The 20,208-nt window shown below is 47.2% G+C and overlaps 1 protein-coding gene across 17 annotated transcripts in view; it reads left to right on the top strand.

The window, feature by feature from the left end:
* The window catches only part of PITPNM2 (phosphatidylinositol transfer protein membrane associated 2), a 280,414-nt gene that overhangs the window by 176,765 nt on the left and 83,441 nt on the right, over positions 1 to 20,208 (top strand). For 8 of the 17 annotated variants that reach the window (XM_056821843.1, XM_056821856.1, XM_056821845.1 and 5 more), the window contains one exon: positions 5,496 to 5,669. The exons of the other annotated variants lie outside the window; for them this stretch is intronic. In XM_056821843.1, coding sequence (XP_056677821.1) covers positions 5,592 to 5,669 — 78 coding nt within the window. In that variant the 5' untranslated portion in view covers positions 5,496 to 5,591. The remainder of the gene's footprint in view (positions 1 to 5,495; positions 5,670 to 20,208) is intronic. 17 annotated transcript variants of the gene reach the window in all.

Here is a 20,208-nt window from a genome sequence, read left to right as displayed (position 1 = left end):
CCTTCTAGCTCTAACTTCATGATCCTGTGATCTGAGTTCAAATCCCATCCTCTCCATTTGCTGCTTGCATGACCATGGGAGCATCCCTTAACCTCTGCAGGTCTCAGTTTCCTCATCTGTAAAATGAGAAGTTGGGCTAGATGGGCTCTCAGGTGCCTTCTAGCTTTAGACTGGACCATTTTTTTTCTCCCCTCCCAATTCAGCAGATGTCTCCTAGACTCTGATCTGTGCAGGGCTCAGAATAAAAGTGACCCAGTTCCTGCCCCCAAAGAGCTCGTGATTTACAAGAGGACAAAGTGGACAGAAGTGTTTATGATTTAAGTTAGAATGAGAAGAGAGCACAGGGAAAAGCTGGAAAGGCAGGAGAGATGGGAAGGGGAATTGGCAGGCTCCTTTCTCTGGAGGAATCAGGCAGGTGAAAAAAAGGGGGTTAGTTATTTTAAACCTTTCTCTTCTAAGACAGAAGAGCAGTCAAGGCTAGACATTTGGGGTTAAGTGACTTGCCCAAGGTCTCATGGCTATCAAGTATCTGAGACCAGATTCTGAGGCCTAATTCTTCCCAAATCACCCTGGCTACTCTATTCATTTACTCATCATTTTTATTGATATATTTTATTCTTAAGTCACCTACATTTCCCAAAGTATCTTACTTCCTCCCCCTCTGAACTCAAAATGTATGATCTTGTGATTTTTGTTTTCCTCCATCTTTCTTCAGGACTAAACACCCCTTCCTTTTTTTAATTACAAAAAATTTTTATTACAATTTTTAAAATTAATTTTAAATTTAAAAAATTGCCCCAATTACATGGGAAAAGTTTCCAACATTTTCTTTTTTCTTTTTGGAAAAAGTTTCCAACATTTTAAAAAGAATTTTGAGCCTCAAATTCTTTTGCTCCCCACCTGGTTGAGACCCCCAGCCCTTCTAAACAATCCCTTCCCTCTGTGGATTCTCTGATTTACCCTGTCTATAGCTTGTTTGTTCACAAGGTGTCTGTAAGCTTCTTGAGGGCAGGCACCGTCTTTCACGATGAGTTCTTTCACCCATCGGTCACCTCGGGCCCAAACCCATGTACCATCGACATCCTGGGCACCCCCCTGCTTTAGCTTAACCTGACCTTCCTAAAACCTGCCCAGGCCACAAAAGCAGAGTACAGCAGAGCCATCCCCTCCTCCTTTCTGCAAATTGTGCCCTCTTCCCATTTCCCCCCCTTTCTTCGTGCTCTCAAGTTCAGCTGCATTGACTTTCTGGCTGCATCTCCTGCCATATTTGCACAGGCCTGGGATGGCTGGCTCCCTCCTCACTGCCACCTCTCCAAATCCCTACTTCAAAGCTCAAATCAATGCCACCTCTTAAGCGAGCCTTTTCCCGACATTCTCCCTCCCCCAAAGTGTTCCGTTTTGCTTTTTGTGGCTCTTTATTTTGTAATATACTTACATGTATTCCTGTTCTCCATCTGCCCCCCCTCCCGAACACACCCCACATCCAGGAGAATGTAAACTCCTCAAGGGCAGGACCTGTTTCTTTTTTGTCTTGTCTTCTCAGTGTCTCACATAGTTCCTGGCACCAAGTGACAAGCAGGATTAAGCAACCAAACTGTGTCGACCAAGCACTGTGCTAAGCCACGAGTATACCAAAGTAGCTGACAAAAGATGATCTCCTCCTCAATAAATTCACAGTGTGAGATGGGGGGGAGGAAATGAGAGGAAGGAAGGAAGCAAGGAAGGGAGGAAGCAAGGAAGGGAGGAAGGAAGGAAGGAAGGAAGCAAGGAAGGAAGGGAGGGTGAGGGAGGGAGGGAGGAAGGAAGGAGGGAAAGGAAGCAAGGAAGGAAATGGGAAGTAAGGGGGAAGGAAATAACAGGAAGCAAGGAAGGAAATGGGAGGTAAGGGGGAAGGAAATGAGAAGAAGGAAGGGAGGGGAGGGAGGGAAGGAAGGAAATGGGGAGTAAGGGGGGAAGGAAATAAGAGGAAGCAAGGAAGGACAATGGAAAGTAAGGGGGGACAGAAATGAGAGGAAGGGAGGGAGGAGGGAAGCGAAGCAAGGAAGGAAATGGGAAATAAGGGGGGGAAGGAAATAAGAGGAAGCAAAGAAGGAAATGGGAGGTAAGAGGAAGGAAATGAGAGGAAGGAAGGGAGGAGGGAAGGACCTGCAAGGAAGGAAATGGGAAGTAAGGGGGAAGGAAATAACAGGAAGCAAGGAAGGAAATGGGAGGTAAGGGGGAAGGAAATGAGAAGAAGGAAGGGAGGGGAGGAGGGAAGGAAGGAAATGGGGAGTAAGGGGGGGAAGGAAATAAGAGGAAGCAAGGAAGGAAATGGAAAGTAAGGGGGGACAGAAATGAGAGGAAGGGAGGGAGGAGGGAAGGAAGCAAGGAAGGAAATGGGAAATAAGGGGGGGAAGGAAATAAGAGGAAGCAAAGAAGGAAATGGGAGGTAAGAGGGAAGGAAATGAGAGGAAGGAAGGGAGGAGGGAAGGAAGCAAGGAAGGAAATGGGAAGTAAGGGGGAAAGGAAATAAGAGGAAGCGAGGAAGGAAATGGGAGGTAAAGGGGGGAAGGAAATGAGAGGAAGGAAGGAAGGAAGGAAGGAAGGAAGGGAGAATGGAAGGAAGAGAGGGATGAATGAAGGGGGAAGGAAAGGAGTGATGGAAAAAGGAAAGGAGAGAAAAGGAGAAATGAAGGGAGAACGAGAAGGAAAGGAGAGAAAGAGAAAAAAGGATGGAAGGGAGAATTATTCTGTGCTAGGCACTGTGCTAAGCACTGAGGACACAAAGACAAAAAGTGCCTGCCCTCAAAGAGTTTGCAATCTATCAAGGGAGACAACTTACAAACACACCATAGACAAGATAAATGAGAAAATCCAGAGTTTAGAAGGAGTTCTTGACTACATGGAGACTTTAGCTGAAGCACATAGTAGGTGCTTCATAAATATTATAGACCATTTTAGGACCAGGGTTAGGGACTGGACCTGTGATTTTATTGGTATCAGAAACTCCTTTGTAAGGAAACTCTCCCAGTGTAGATCTCCACCTCTCAGCCTTTGCTGAGCTGCCTGGATCATGGGGAGCTTCAGAGATGTGAGCCTGTGTCAGAAGCTGGACTCAGCTTGTTGATGGACTCTGGAGCCAGCGCTTTAGCCATCATTCTCCCCAGATCTTTGCGGGGGTTGGTGCTACCTCACCTCTTTTAGACTGGGTAGCCTGAGGAATGGGAGGCTGCTTTGTCACCAGAAAGGCACTTTGCCCCCATGGAAGGCAGGCAGGCCGGTCCTTGTCCCCCCTCTCCGCCCGTGCCCAAGACATTAGGCTGTGGATTCAATCTGAGTAATTCTATTTGTCCTTCACAGGGAAACCAGAGCTCGTATGAGCCGTTATTTACCTGTTTCCACACCCGCCAGTGGGTAGAGCGATACGGGAAACCTGGAGAAAGGCATATACCAATTTTAGCACGAAGCTGAGCTCCCCGAGGCCTGGCAGGTTCTTTCTTTGACTCTCCTGTATCCCAGCTGTCCCCTGTTGTGGAAGGAGCCCCGGGCTGGCCATCTGGGCTCCTCCGCCTCGGACGCTTTACCAGCAGCGGCAAAACTCCTTCCTTTGTCTCTCAAACTCCCCCGACCTGATCTGGAAATGGGAGATAACCGTTCTTGCGCTATCTCCCTCAAGGGCTTGCAAACACAAATATTCTTCCTCTGTTGAATGGGTAGATTGAAAAAAAAATCTCCTTTGCTTTTGGCAGAACGACATGCCCTGGCCAGAGCCGCTGACCTCCCAGAGTCAGCAGGACTTGGGTCCTGTTCCTCTCACTTAAACCCTCTGCCTGTGTGACCTGGGCAAGGCGGGCCACTGGATGGAAGGGCTGAACGTGTAGTCAGGAAGACCTGAGGGGCAGCTCAGGAGCATGGTGGATAGAGCACCAGCCCGGGGTCCAGAGGACCTGCCTTCAAGTCTGGCCTCACAACTCCCTAGCCGTGTGACCCTGGGCAAGTCACTCAACCCCCACTACTTCGTCCTTACTGCTCTTCTGTCTTAGAATTGATGCTAAGGCAGAAGGTAAGGGTCTTACTAGACACACGCCTGTACATGTACCTAGATGTGTACACATGTATATGTGCCCACACGTGTACCTACATACATGTATGTGGCGGTATGTGTGTGTGTGTAACATGCATGTGTGCGTGCATCGGTCTATCTTTCTAACCTTAGATACTAAATAACTGTGACCCTGGGCAAATCACTTTTCTTTGCTCAGCCTCAATCGCTTCATCTGTAAAATGGGGATAATAATAGTACATTTCTCCAAAGATTACTTTGAAGATCAAATGAGATAACATCCTAAAGCACTTTGCAAACCTTCAAATACTATCAAAATGCTATTAATAGAATACCTGTGTACTCCAGGCAAGTCTCCTAACCTTTTCCATCAGGGACCCCTTTCTTTTGTAGGCGGAATTGCTTTTAAATACAAAAATAAAATACATGAGATTTCAAAGGAAAACAATTATGTTGAAATACAATTGTCAGAATAAAAAAAAAACCACAGGTTCACAGACTTTTTAAAAAATCCTTATTTTCTGTGAATATAAAGAGCAAGGCAATGAGGGTTAAGTGACTTGTCTAAGGTCACACAGTTAGGAAGTGTCTGAGGCCAAATTTGAACCCAGGACCTCTGGTCTCTAAGCCTGACTCTCAACCCACTGATCTGGCAAATACATTCTTGCTGGTCTTTGGTAGATTTGCTCCATCCTTGGCTGAGAGTGTCGTTCTTGTTCTATTTTATTTTATCTGGCTGCACCAATTCCTTCTTTCAAAGTCCCTCCTTTGGGCAGCCCGATCTGCTCCTCCTTCCTTTTGGGATTCTCTTCCCCTAATCTTGCCCGTTCCCTTTTCCTGTCCTGCCCTCTCCCTACCTCCCAGGAGATTGGCTAGCGGATAGAGAGCTTTGCCTCCTTAGCTACCTCCCACACAAAGCGGCTCCGTGACCCTGGACAACTCAAGGCACTTCTGTGTGCCCCAGGCAGCTCTCTGAGACAGGAGGCTGCCAATCTGCGTTGGCACGCCATTGGAAACAATGGTCCGGACTGCCCCATCCTCCCAGTGACCCAGCTGAGGCGTCATCCTTGAGCTGGCCCCTAGCACCCTTGCCCTGGGATGTCGCTGGTCTGGAGAGCTCCCAGATGAGGAAACTCCCTCTATCTGTGCTCACTGGCAGCCTCTCTTCTTAGAGCGATGTCTCAGGGCAACCGAAGTCCAATGACTTGCCCAAGATCCTACGTCCAGTGGGTCAAAATGCTGGCCTCGATCCCCAGGCTTTCTGTCCTCTCCGCCGCCCCGCCGGATGTGGGGTAGACACTTAATACCTTCTGGCTGGACTGGTTGGAGAACCTGAGTGGCGCCGCCAAGGGGTGGATTGACTTGGTTTGCTTAGGGTGGCTTTTCCTGCCATTGCATTGCTCCCCACCCGAATCAGAGAGTGATGCTGCTCCTCCTCCTCTCTCCTGCTCAGGAGTCCTCGATGAATTCTGCCGGGATTCTTTAAGGAGTCTTTAAGAGAAGTCCCGAGGCTGCGGTTCCCTCGAGGCGGGAAGGCTTGGACTTCAAGATGCTTATAAAGGAATACCGTATTCCTCTGCCTCTGAGCGTGGAAGAGTATCGCATTGCCCAGCTGTACATGATACAGGTAGGTGACCCATCCCAGAGGCCAGAGCCAGCCTCCGAAGGATGGAGGTCTCCCACCGGGGTCCAGAGGGCTTTGAAGTCATTGTCTTGCTTGATCCTCGGGGACCCACCGAGTCATGGGTCACTGCCCCCATTTGGGGTGGAAGTGGATAAAGAACTGGCCTCGGGGTCAGGAAGTCATGGGTTCAAATCCGCCTCTCGCTTGGTGACTTCAAGGAACGCAGTGACCGTCTAAGCTCTCTGAGTCCCCAACTCACAGAGCATGGGTGAAGGGAGCATCTGTTGTTAGTGGAATTTGCCTAAACGATTGAAATCTGATCCAATTTTTAAAAGCTGGCTTTGTGAGGTCTTCAGAGCTCTCATTTCCATCATCTCATTTGATCCCCCAACCCTAGGAAGTATTGTTATGCCCATTTTGTAGATGCTTGAGGTGAAGAGACTTGCCAAGGGTCATCCTATGTTAGAAGGGACTTTATGGGTCATCTAGTCCAAGCCCCCTATTTTGCAGATGAGGAAACTGAGGCCTAGAGAGATTAAGTGACTTCTCCAAGGCCACTTAGGTCCTAGATGGGAGAGCTGAGATTCTGAACACCTCTTTCTCTAGACCTGATCGATACCCTTTTTTGCTGAGAATTCCTGGCTCCTTCTTTCTTGGTGTGAGGTTGCGAGACTCTTTCTAGGGCCTTTGCTCTTCTCCCACCCTGTAGGACTTTTCCTAAACCACATAATGAGTCAGTGGCAGATCTGGGATTAAAATTCTTTTGAAGGTCTTGGGCATGTTTGGTCTGGAGAAGGAAAAACTCAAGGGCTGCCCGCCTTGTGGTTGTTGTTCAGTCGTGCCTAACTCTTCATGACCCCATTTGAGGATTTCTTGGCAAAGTTACCAGAGAAGTTTGCCATCTCCTTCTCCAGCTCATTTTACAGATGAGGAAATGGAGGTAAACAGGATTAAGTGACTTGCTCAGGGTCACACAGCTAGGAAGTGTCTGAGGACACATTCATTTTAGGGCATCATCTAGCTGCCCTAAAATCTGTAAAGGACCATTATGGGGAAGAGGAGTGATCCTTGTGATGCTCAGCCCCAGAAGGTAAAACAAGGAGGAATGGGAGGAAGCCTCCAAGGGTCCACTCGAGGCTGAATGTCAGGTAGAATCTTCTAAGAATGAGAGTGGTCCACCTCGAGAGGAGGTAGCTTCCCCCTTCTTTGGGGCCATTCAGACAGAGGCTGGATGGCCCCCAAGATGGATTAGCCACTGACACTATTCCTCCCAGATGCTACAATTCAGTCTCTTCTCTTTGAGGCCAGCCCTTTCCCCACGAGCCCATGTTTCCTTGGAGAGACCCTTTGGTTCAGGGTAAGGATTGAAGGCTTCGGAACCAGAGGCTTGAGTTCAGATTCTGCCTCTGTCCCTGGTTTGCTGTGTGACCATGGGCAAGTCTGGACCTCAGTTTCTTACCACGCAAAAGAAGGAGGCTGGCTTTGAAGGCTCTGTGGTTCTTTCCAGCTAGATAACAATCATTTGGTCCCATGAACAAAACAGGTCAGGAACAAAGAAGCAGTCTTTACCAAATCCCTACTGTGTGGGCAGACTCCTGCTTTGCTCTAGGTTTGGAGAAGACATAGTCCCTGGTTTCCACCATCTAGAGAGGACCAAGACTAATCCAGATGGGACCAGTTCAGAATAATGAATGGATCACAAAGTGCCAACTGGGGGAGGCGTGAGGAAGGCTTCCTGGAAAAGGAGACACTTGACCTGGGATTTAAAGGATGGGTAGGAATTTAACAGGTGGGTAGAGGAGTGGGAGGGCATTCCAAGCCATAGTACAAAGATGACGTAGAGCCCACCATTTGTAGGAGGCTGTCATTTAGGCATTCATTCCAGGGAGAATTGGGTGACTCAGTGGATAGAGAACCAGGATTGTAGTTAGGAGGTCCTGGGTTCAAATTTGGCCTTAGACACTTCTTAGCTGTGTGACCCACTCAATACTGGACCTGGTTGCTATTCACAGCCTGCCTCAGATCCCTACTACATGGCCCTGGGCAAACCACTTATCTCCATTTCCTCATCCTTGAAATGGACTGGGGATGTCGCTCAACTCTGATTGCCTAGTCCTTGCCCTTCTATCTTACAGATGTTACTGAGACAAAAGTACGGGTCTAAAAAAATCATAATAACTGGGGCAACTACATGGCTCAGTGGGTTGAGAGCCAGACCTCAAGACAGAAGGTCCTGGTTTCAAATGTGGCCTCAGACACTTCCTAGCTGGGTGACCCTGGGCAAGTCACTTAACCCCCATGGTCTAGCCCTTACTGCTCTTCTGCTTTGTAACCCATGCCCAGTATTGATTCCAAGGTGGAATGTAAAGGTTTTTAAGAAAATCACTAAAACATTCTGCAAAACCTAAAAGTTCCCTATAGATATTGATGATGACGACGACAATGACGACGACGATGATGACGATGACGATAACGATGATGATGATGATGATAATGAGGATGAGGATGCAGCAGCACATTCCTCTTTTGAATTTTTAAAAAAAAATTTTCCATGGTTCCATGATTCATGTTCTCTCCCTCCCTTCATGCCTCCCCTCTCCTGGAACGGACAAACAATTCCACCCATTTCCATGTCATTCATTCATTCCTCTTTTGAACCACTCTAGTGGTTTGCTGTTCTCCTACGTGGAGTCTAAAGAGTGGCCTCTTTACCAAGCCTGTTCATTATTCCTGGCTGTGTCCTCTGAATCAATGTGACTCCTTCTCAATATGCCGGCCACCCACCTGCGTCCAAAGCAGCGGTCACTCCAATTCCTTCTCGAGGACCCTCCAGCTGAAAAAAGCAACCCCAGGGGCTCCTCTCACCCTTTCTCCTACCTCTGGCTATTGAAGGCATCGAAGCGGCGATCGCCCCCTTCCCACCACCTCCTCCTCCCCTTGGTGTCCCTCTCCTTTTCTCCCAAGCCCCGGGGGAATCGACTTCTGGAGGTGACTGCTGATAGAATGATAGGAGCCCAGGATGAGAGGCAAAAGTCACCCTAGGGACCACCCCCAGCCCATTTTATAGACGAGGAAACAGGGGCCATGTGGTATGGATCTGGGGCACGCTGTGGATGGCTCCCGTGGCCTGCATTCTCTCCACTGTTCTTGGCTGTCTTCCTTCTTTCTAGTCTGTAAAGCGAGTCCCAGAGCTTGGGGCTCAGTCCCTTCCCTCTTTGTAAAATGAGGGGTTTGGACTTAATGACTGCTAAGCTCCCTTCCCGCTCCTGCACCTGGCAACTCTAGGATACTGTTCCTTGGACCGAGGGCACTTATGGCCAGAGGCGCCCACGCCGCTGCCTTTCCCAGAGCCACCGGGAAATCTCATTATCAGAGCAAGAAGGGGAAATGAGACAGCCAGAGGGTTCAGTGCCTCTGATGATAAACTCCGTTAACTGCTCGCATGCCAGAGGCTGGCAGGGCCCCGCCCTTGCACCCAAGTCTGGGGGCCTCGCCCGGCCCTGCTGGCACCCAGAGTCAGAATAAGCCCCCATGAGCCTCCTGGGGAAGAGCCCGGAGCAGCTAGGAGTCACTCAGGCTCCTCAGCATGTGGTTGGCCCAGAAGAGCAAGGGAAGGGAGTGGGGAGGAAGGATGAGTCCTTACCAGGAAGGAATGGAGGAGGAGCTAATATCCTGATGATGAAGACTTGCCAATTGCACGTGTGTTTCCACTGGGAGCCGCAAGGTGAGCTCCATCTGCCCATCCTGGAGAGCTAATGTTCCTGTGGTACCCAGCTCACATTCCTGCAGTGGAGCAAACGATGCCATGGATGGGGAACCAGCATTCCCGTTCCTGTGAAGGAGAGTCAATATTTGCATGTGTGACATACCCAGTGGGGGAATCTGGCTGAGCGGCGTGTGCCCACCCTGGAGGGCGGTTGTGCCCTATATATTCCCAAGAGGCAGATACTCGCGCAGGGGAGGCCGGATGTCCTCATGGACCAATCCCCAGCGTGCCCACGTGGAGTGGCCACGTCTCCAAGAGGAGCTGGGCACAGACGGCTCTCTCGGCGTCCTTGGAAGTGATGGCTCCAGAGAAGGATCCCCATGGCAGTGCTGGCGAGTGAGACTATTGATTGATATATATTTGAAATAAATATATTTGAGCATCACCTCTAAAAGAGGGACTATGAGAGGGCTACCAAAGGTCAGGGAAACCGAGGGCAAAAGGTACACCAGAAACATTTGGGGACTTGTGGAAGCTTCCCGGCTCCCAGAACATTTCCTTCCCCCTCAGAAATGGGCACTTTCCACCCACTTCACTGTCCCCATCCATGGGACTAAACATGAATTCCCCGTCCTGTGAAAGTAAAGAATACAAGCTTCCCATCTCTGTAACGTAGGAATCCTTTGGAAAATGAGCTCTATAGTGGACAGAGCGCCAGCCTCAGACACTGTGTGTGACCCATGGCAAATCACTTAACCCTGCCTCAGTTTCCTCATCTGTAAAATGAGCCGAAGAAGAAAATGGCCAACTGCTCTAGTATCTCTGCTAAGAAGACCCCAAGCGGAGTCACCAAGTCATGATTGAAAAACCACAAAAGTGATAGAATTGTAAAACTCTCCACCCCGTGTCATGGGGATGCTCTCTCTCCATCATGGACAGACTCCGTTCTGTTGGCTCCTGGCACGTGGGTAGGCGAGCTACTATACTGCCCCTTTTTTTAGAATGGGCCCTAACTTGTTTGGGCTGAAATTATGGCAACCACGTATTGCCTGGGTCTCTTGACTGATTAGCACCGGAGCCTCGTCCCTCCCCATTTCTGACCTCCTTGGGCAGCCTGGGAGGATCACATCGCTGCTGGACCCAGCACAGACAGCCACTGCAGCTCAGAGCCAAGGGCTCCACCAGCCTCAGCTCCCCTGGGCCTCGCCACGCTCGGGCCTCGGTGCTTTGGCCAGGAGATGTTTCAGCCCGCCCTCTCCCTGTCCGTGGGGATGTTGGCTCCCACCACTGGAACATTCATTCTCGACTCTAACAAGATTCCCTTCGGCCTCTCTCTGCCCGTGGGAGCCATTAGCTCCTGGCCACATTGGCAATGTCCCTGCCTCCGGCCAGTTTCTTGGGCTTGGCTCTGGTCTCTGCTGTGAATTGTGGCCTCTGTGGGAGAGAGGCCTTCAGGTCCTTCCCTGTCCACCTGCACCTCTCCCCTCTCCCCACCCCTTCCATTCGAACCCTCAACGGGCTCATTTCCCATTAAAGCCATCATCTCTGTGCACAGAGGACTTGCCTAGAGACAGTGAATTGTATTTCCTGCTGCCTTTGATTCGATTTAAGACTTTCAATATCATCTTTTCCCATGGGGAGCAACTTCGCTGCTGTTTAGAGCTTTTCCTGCTGGCTGACCTGGCCTAGCCGGACCCGAGGGGGCTGGGCTTGCCCCTGGGAAGCCTCGCTAGACAGTCGCTTTCCCTCCCTTGGATTTAGCTTCGTTTAGTAGAGAGCCTGACACAGTAGTTGCTAAGATCAATAATGAATGTATGAGCTTGGAATCCCACCTTTTTTCCTCTCTAAAAATAAATAATAATATAAATATAAAAATAAAAATAAATAATTAAAATAAAATAATTAAAAATAATTAAATTAAAAATAATAAAAATCTAAAAAAGAAGATCATACCTATGTCATGTGTGTGGGATGAGGGGAGAGGTGAACTGTGTGACATGTTCCATACCCACAGAGTTCACCACTTCTGTCAAAAAGTAGGGGCAAGAACAGCTAGTTGGGTCAGTGGATAGAGAGTCAGGCCTGAAGACAGGAGGTCCTGGGTTCAAATCTGGCCTCAGACATTTCTTAGCTATGTGACCCTGGGCAAGTCACTTAAGCCCCCATTGCTTAGCCCTTACCACTTGTCTGTCTTGGACCCAATACTTAGCATTGATTCTAAGACAGAAGGTAAAATTGTTTGTTTTTTAAGTTTTGGAAATTTTTATTTAACTAATTAATATAGAAGATTTTTCCATGGTTACAAGATTCGTGTTCTTTCCACCCCCTCTTGTAGCCAATGAGCAATTCCACTGGGTTTTACATGTGTCATTGATCAAGACCTATTTCCATATTATTGACAATTGCACCAGGGTGATCGCTTAGAGTCTACATCCCCAGCCATATCCCCATCGACCCAAGTGATCAAGCAGTAGAAGGTAAAGGTTTAAAAAGAAAAAAAGGTGGGAGAAGTAGGTTCCTTCTCATATCTATACTGTGGTGCCAGACTTGGGGGGATCTGAACCCAGGTCTTCCTGACTCTATATCCATCACTCTGTCCTCTCTGCCATACTATTTCTCAGTCAATCAATCAACATTGACGTAACTGCTTTGGAAGTAGGTTACGAAGGCCACTTTCATCCCCCCTAAATTCCTCTCTCAGCCTCTGGCTCCCCTCCTAAGCTCAGACTGCTGGTGGAGTCTCCATTGTTCGATCTTTGCAATCGTTTCTGACTCTTTGTGACCCCATTTGGAGTTTTCTTGGCAAAGATACTAAAATGGTTTGCCATTTCCTTCTCTAGTTCATTTGACAGATCAGGAAATGGAGGCAGATGGTGTGTTAAGTGACTTGCCCAAGGTCACATAGTTAGTGAGTGTCTGAGGCCAGATTTGATGAATCTTCTTCACTCCAGGCCTGGGAGGTAGATGCTATTATTTCCCCGCTTTTGACAGATGAACAAACTGAGGCCAAAGACGGATCCATTTCCCCCCTTTCCCCCCTGGCTTTGCATGCTTCTTGCTAGGCACGCGTCTCCTCTTGGAGTCTTTCCCTTGACTCTGAAGGTTCAATGTTGCCTCTCCCTTTTAGAATAACTTGTTTTGGCATCGTTACCCATTGCTGGACCTAAGAAGAATGCATGGATGAACAGATTCAGAGGAAAAGTAGAAGGAAATAGACATAATGGATGAAATAACCAAACTCAGGCTAATTGCAAGGACTGATCTTAGTTCATGGGATAAATTGGTGCAAAAGACCGTAGGGGCCATTGGGTCCAACCCCTTCCTTTAAAATAAAATGGGGCGACTAGTGGCACCCAATGCCCAGAGTTATTGTGGTCTTTTGCAGGGCATATTCAGACACGGGCTGGGAGGCATGCCCTGGGTGCACAGCGGTGCCCGGTCTCCTGCAGGGTTCAGGGGAATTTCTCCATCCTTGGCTGACTATAATAGGATTGTGCCCAGGACTCGGCCTTGAACTACTTGTCAGCTCCCAGTGACCTTCCTCAGTGATAGAAATAGGAGAGGGGGGTGTTGGTAAGAGGCCCAGATAGATTTACTGTGGGACGGAGGCCTTTGTCAAGAGGAAAGCTTAAGGTGATTTATCGATATAATCCCTTCCTTGTTGTCCTCTAATAACCCAACCATCCTTATGAGAAGTCACTCCCTGGATCAGCCTCCTTTCCCTGGGGACCGGAGCTGCTGGACCCTCTGCCCGTCCTGGTGTCCGGACAAGGGGGCTGACCATCCTAGCTCCTGGTTGTCCGATCCAAAGAAAGAGTCGAGCCCTTTCCTGTAGAACTTCTCAATCCAGGGATCGGCTGGAGTGGGGGAGACCCAGCTGAAATTCTATCTTCCCTGAACAGGAAACTTTCAAAGGACTTTAGATGTCTGCTCCAAACTCACTTCAAAATATAGATGTTTATTACATCTCTACTGGAAGGAAGAGCAGCGTTCTCCTCATCTGTCCTCCGGAACCATTTCCACCAAAGGAGGATGTTACGGCATAATGAAAAGACCTCAGGAATGGGAGCATTCCCCCTCCCCACAAAGACTGTGGGCTCTTATCCGCTTGTGTGACCTCGAATAAAGGAAGGGCTGGACGGTCCCTACGGTCTTTTCCACCAATTTATCCCATGAACTAAGATCAGTCCTTGCAATTAACCTGATTTTGGTTATTTCATCCATTATGTCTATTTTCCTTCTACTTTTCCTCTGAATCTGTTCATACAGATCTTCCCATGTTTCTCTGACTCCCTCATATTATCATTTTTATAGATTGCAATCATCATTCATTCATTGCATCCGTGTTCCATTTCTCCAATTTGGGACGAGTGCCCAAAAGGGTGTCTTTGAATATGTTGATATATGACAGCCTACAAATAATAATAGCTAACATTTACATAGCATTTGCTCCATACGAGGCTCTGTGCAAAGTAGTTTTGCACAAATATTTTACCTCATTTGATCCTCACAGTCACTCTGGGCATTAGGTGCCACTAGGCTCCCCATTTTATTTTTTATTTTTATTTATCTATTTTTTAAAGCCCTTCCCTTCTGACTTAGAATCAATACTGTGTTTTGGTTCCTAGGCAGAAGAGTGGAAAGGGCTACGCAATGGGGGTCAAGTGACTTTGGTTCTCCATTTCTTCACCTGTAAAATGAGAAGTTTGGCCTTGAAGGTCCTTTCCCCTTTAAATTTGTGGTCCCATAATCCTAAATCCCTTAACTTCTGTGAACTTCACTTGTGAAAGGAGAGAATTAGATTAGAGGACCTCTTGGGGTCCTTCCAACTTTCTGAGATTTCACAATGACCCTAATTCCCAGCCCAGGGAGCTTTCCACCCCAATTTAAGTGGATGAAGGAAGTGCCCTCAAAGCAGAGCTCACAGGCCTCTTGCTAGCCACAAAGGGCATCCCACTTCTTCTGGGCCTGCCTCCTTCCTGCTCTGAGACTCGATGGCCCTGCTCAGAATGGAGTTTTCCACCTCTGGCTCAAAGGGTGCCCTTTTCCCTAGAGGGGAAGGTGCAGGGTGGCCCAGAGGAGTAGCTTTGGGCTAGGAGTGTCTCTGTGTGTGCATGTGTGTGTGTATTTGCATGCACACCTCCACCATGGGAAGCTGACCGAGGATGGCCTCTGCTTAAACCCATCAGATTGCCGGTGCCGTCACGTTGCCATGGAAACAGATGCTGAAGTTTAAAGTCCCCAGTATCTATAACATGATAAGCAGAAACCTGAGCCTCTTGGGAATGAAGGACCCAAGTGGAGGAGGGGGAGGGAGACTTGAAAATTCTCTTTTAAGGTCACATAAGCAAGATTTCTCTCCAGAAAATGAGGAGAGAAAACCTAGAAAGACTTCTCTCTTCTCCAGCCCAGCTGACCATCACTGACTCTGGTTTGCCAGGAGGAAGATCTCTCTCTTTTTTTAAAAAGGTGTCCAGGACATACAAGATAGGCTGTGTATTAAGTGGGTCAAGGTCAACAGCAGGAAGGCAAACTGAGGCTAGGATAACTATAAAACTGCCTTTCAGTCCTAGTCCTTTCTGAGCCTGGACAGCAGAGGCTGGTGTTCTATGTGCCACTCACTTCTTCAATGCCCCCTGACATACAAACTTCTCCCTAAAGGAAGAAGGAAGAAAGACTAAGCAGAGAGATCAGGAGTTCGGCTACCCCTTCCAGCTTTAATAGCTTCTATTAGAAGCCCCCTCCCGGAGAGGGAAAGAACATGAATCGTGTAACCATGGAAAAATATTCTAAATTAATTAATTAAATAAAAATTTTCAGATTTAAAGAAAAAAGAAGGAAGGAAGGAAAAGAAAGAAGGAAATAAAGAAAGAGAGAGAGAAAGGAAGGGAGGGAGAGAGAGGGAGGAAGAGAAAGAAAGAAAGAAAGAAAGAAAGAAAGAAAGAAAGAAAGAAAGAAAGAAAGAAAGAAAGAAAGAAAGAAAGAAAGAAAGAAAGAAAGAAAGAAAGAAAGAAAGAAAGAAAGAAAGAGAGAGAAAGAGGGAGAGAAAGAGAGAAAGAGAGAGAGAAAGAAGGAAGGAAGGAAGAGAAAGGAAGAAAGAAAGAGAGAGAAAGAAAGAAAGAGAGAGAAAGAGAGAAAGGAAGAGAAAGAAAGAAAGAAAGAAAGAAAGAAGAGAAAGAGAGAAAGAAAGAGAGAGAGAGAGAAAGAAGGAAGGAAGAAAGAGAAAGGAAGAAAGAAAGAGAGAGAGAAAGAAAGAGAGAGAGAAAGAGAGAAAGGAAGAGAAAGAAAGAAAGAAAGAAAGAAAGAAAGAAAGAAAGAAAGAAAGAAAGAAAGAAAGAAAGAAAGAAAGAAAGAAAGAAAGAAAGAAAGAAGGAAGAGAGAGAAAGAAAGAAAGAAAGAAAGAAAGAAAGAAAGAAAGAAAGAAAGAAAGAAAGAAAGAAAGAAAGAAAGAAAGAAAAAGGAAGGAAGGAAGAAAGAAAGAAAAAGAAAAGAAAAGAAAAGAAAAGAAAAGAAAAGAAAAGAAAAGAAAAGAAAAGAAAAGAAAGCCTCTCCTGGTGTTAAGAAGCCTTTCATTTCTGACATTCTGCATTCCATGGCCCCTCCCAGCTCTCTTCTATACTCTTAGAGCCCCTTCTGGCTCCAGCATTCTAGAACTCAGTACCTGCTGTGGCTGTGACTTCACTTCTCCCAGCAATTTCTTGGTGCTGACAACTTTATACATAGCTCTTCCTGCTGCTCCCTGAGCCCCAGGTTCCTAGTCTCCAAGCCCTACACTCAGCTGGAGAATTTCTGGGCCAATTATTAGGCAGCAGCTCCAGCCCACTCTTGAAAATGGCCTGGTTGTTCCAGAAGGACCCATAGGTCTGTCAGCCCTCCACTACCCCCCTGGAATACTGAGAGCCACCAGGCTCGAACCCCGTTCTTCATCCTTCTCCCACCCACTGCCTCCTTCCTCCCTGGGCAGGAATCACAGAATGTCAGAACTGAAAAGTTGCCTCGGGCCATCTAGTCGAAGCTCCTCATTTTCTAGAAGACGCCCACAGAGGTTGAGTGACTTGACAAAGGTCACCCAGGTAGTCAGTAGCAGTCATAATCTCTCCAGCAAGAAGCTAATTAACACCTTCAGGTGTATAATTAGGCAGCTATAGATCAGGGGATGCAGGGCTCAGGAAGATGCTGCTGGGAAGGCTGTATTCCAATGGAAAGGAGACCTGGTTAGGGGGAAGGGGTGCAAGGGGACCTGCTGAGGCGCTGGGAGGCCTCCGTCGTGCTGGGGAGCAGGGCTGCCTCCCGGGCAGCAGCCCCCCCAGTGCTGAGTGCTTCCTGCTTGTAATGAATTAGATGTCAGATCTAATGACGGAGAAGGAGCGGCTCACACAACCCAGAGGCTGACTCATGCCCCAGCCGGAGCGCGGCTCGATATGCCAATGCTTTTTATATCCAGATGGGTTATGGGTAGAGGTGCCTGGGAAGGTTTGCACGGCGAGATGGAGAGAGCCGAAGGGATGGGGGGAAAGTAGGAAATGGAAAATAAAAATGTGATGATGTTGGTCACGAGCCCCCAGACGATTCAAAGTCAGTAAACATCGATTATGCTCGGGCAGCCGCAGAATTTGGAGGTTCCTCTCCTGATGGAGGCCTCTGCTCAGGATGGGGAGGAGGCAGAAACACTGATCATAGTCGTGCATTGTATTATTTAATGGTAATCAATATTAGGCTCACAGGATCCTGTCTTGTCCAACTCCCCCATTTTACAGAGTAGGAAAGTGAGGCTGAAAATTTTTAAAAGAATTTGCCTGTGATTTGCCTAGGTTAGAGGATACCAGGATCCTAGAAGAGAGATTTAGACAGAGAAAGCATTTATTAAATGCTTACTGTGTTGTTCTAAATGCAGGAACACAAGAAGCAACCTTAGAGACCAACTAGTCAGACCCTTTTTTTTTTTTTTAGAGAGGAGCAAAGTGAGCATGTGGTGGGGAGCATGAGGCAAATGGGGGGTGGGAGGTAGCAAGTGACTTGTTAGGTAGCCCAGGGAGGAAGTGGAACAGCTGGGAATCATGACTACTCGGGCCCTTTGGCTATAAATCAGGCAGGTGGATGGTGCAGTGCATAGAGCAGAAAGACCTTAATTCTTTAGCCACAACAACAAATAATCATAAATAGCAACTTGCCTAATACCTCCCGTGTGCCCGGCACTATATGCTAAGAGCTTTACAAATATTATTTTACTTGAACCTCACAGCAATCCTGGGAAGTCGATCCTGGGATCCCTATTTTACAGTTTGAGGAAACTGAGGCCAACAGAGATGAAATGACTTGTCTAAGATACAGCTAGTATCTGAGGCTGTATCTGAACTCTTGTCTTCCTGACCCCAGGACTTGTGTTGTATCTACTTTATTTGTCCCGTCTTACTAAGCTGAACGACACTAGAAAACTCACTTAACTTGTGTCTGCCTCAGTTTATTCATCTGTCAAAAGGGGGAAATAATAGCACCTACCTCCCAGGATTGTTGAGAGTACCAAAAGAAATAATATTTGTAAAATGCTTGACAAACCATAAAGTGCTCTATAAATATTAGCTGTTATTAAGTCTAGTGCCCTTTCCCCTCCACAACAGGAAGTATGAGGTCTGAGGGGTAAGGTGGCCATAGCAACCGCCTCCTTCCCCAGCCATATAAGACATCACTGTTGTTTAATCATTGCAGTTGCATCTGACTTTTTGTGACCCTCTTTGGGGTTTTCTTGGGAAAGGTACTGGAGTGATTTGCCATTTCTTTCTCTAACTTATTTGTTTATTTTTTTTCAAAGTAGAAGAAATTTATTTTTTAATTGAAAAATGTTATTTAATTAATTAATTTAGAATATTTTTCCATGGTTCATGATTCATGTTCTTTCCCTTCCCCCCTCCCCCATAGCTGATGCGCCATTGCACTGGGTTTTACTTGTTCTAACTCATTTGTTTAGATGAGAGATTGAGGCAAACAGGGTGAAAGGTCTTGCCCAGGGTCACCCAGCTAGTACCTGTCTGTAACCAGATTTGAACTTGTGGAGATGAGACTTCCTGATGCTAAGCCCAATGCTCTATCTGCCATGCCACCTAGCTGTCCTATGTCTGACTTTACTCCCTCCTGCCTTTGTCCACACTGTTCCTTATACCTAGACTTCTTTTGCCTCCCTGGTTCCCTACCCAAATCCTACCCACCTGTAAGCGGTAAATTTAGGGGTTATTGACTGAATATATTATACTAGTGGTTGCCAGCGATTAATTCAATCCCAATAAATTACTCAAGTCAGTTTGGGATTTTTATGGTAGTTTTAATTACAATAGAGGGAAGAAATTAAGAAGAGAGAAAAGGAATTTGAACTGCTCTGGCAAGCCAGATAGGAGTTCAGAGGCCTAGGCCAAGGGGCCTTCTCAAACTAACTTGGCTTCCAGCCACGAGGCCTTCTCTGAGATGAGGGGTCTCCTAGGAGGATAGCATTTTAGGAGGTAAAGGAAAAAAGGAATCAGCCTAAACCACTCACCAAGCATGCTAAGGATGCCACCACGAGCTCCCAACGCTGAAAGAGACCAACTTCTCTGTGAGAGAGGCTGGAGAGGAAGTGACATGAAATATATAGACCATTCTTTACATCACTTCCTGCGTCTCACATGTACATTGCAATGGTAGCTTAAGCTTGACTTGGGACAGCCCGGGGGGGGGGGGGGAGGGGGTGTCTGTCAGTTGTTTTCTTATTTGTCACTTGCTAGCACATGTCGGTCATAGGCCATCCTCAACACTTAATCCTTAAGTAGGGATGTAGACATTCCCGGTTGCTAGGATTTTAAAGACTAAGCAGGGTGGAGTAAAACTAAAATTCACACACCCTAGCTCAAGTCCCACCTCCTCCATTTAATCTTCTCACTAGAACCAGAATCCTCAGGTTGAATAGTGCTCAGACATCATCTAGCCCTTGCCTGAAGCATGCAAAAGGAGAATTTGGGTTTGGGTCCTCCTGTGGGAAGGGGTAAGATCAGGAAGGAGGAAGGAATATGGCTCAGAACTCCAGAAGCCCAGGAAGAATCCTTCAGACCCAGGAAAGGTGGTGGCTCGCCTTGAGATCCTTAGCTAGCACCCAGCCCAATATCTTGCCCATTGTTTGTGCTAAGTGTTCATTAAGGCAAGTGTAGCTTGCCAGGGAAGAGAAACAGTACAGAATGCCAACCCTCCCTTTCTCTATCCCCATCCCACTAGGAAACTCATAAGTGGAAAGAAACATCCCAACTGTGCCATCAAGAAGAGAGAGTCCTCCAAACAACCACCCTGGTGCAATTGTCAATAATATGGAAATAGGTCTTGATCAGTGACACATGTAGAATCCAGTGGAATTGTGCATCGGCTATGGGAGGGGGTGGGGGGAGGGAGGGAAAGAACATGAATCATTGAACCAAGGGAAAATATTCTAAATTAACTAATTAAATAAAAAATTTCAATTAAAAATATTTTTTTAAAGAAAAGAATAGAGTCCCGCTGCTCTCTGCCTGCATCAGGACACATCTAGAAAATTGGCTTAGTTTCTGGTCAGCCTGTTTTAGGGAAGACATTGGTAGAGTCTGGAGGGGAGACAAATAGAGGTGTAGCTCCAAGAACTGAGTCAAGAATGCACTGCGGCAGGGAGAGACCTGTAGACAAGGTTTGCAAAGACCATTTACATGTTATCGTATTTGATCCCTACATTAATCCTTGGAGGTCAATGCTATAATTATCCCCATTTTACAGATGAGGAAACTGAGAGATGTGAAGTGGCTCTTACCCAGGGTCACATATCTATTAAAGGTCTGAGGCAAGATTTGA

This window comes from Monodelphis domestica, chromosome 3 (assembly GCF_027887165.1).
Source record: "Monodelphis domestica isolate mMonDom1 chromosome 3, mMonDom1.pri, whole genome shotgun sequence".
Classification (NCBI taxonomy): domain Eukaryota; kingdom Metazoa; phylum Chordata; class Mammalia; order Didelphimorphia; family Didelphidae; genus Monodelphis; species Monodelphis domestica.
This window is presented reverse-complemented; position numbering and strand designations above follow the sequence as displayed.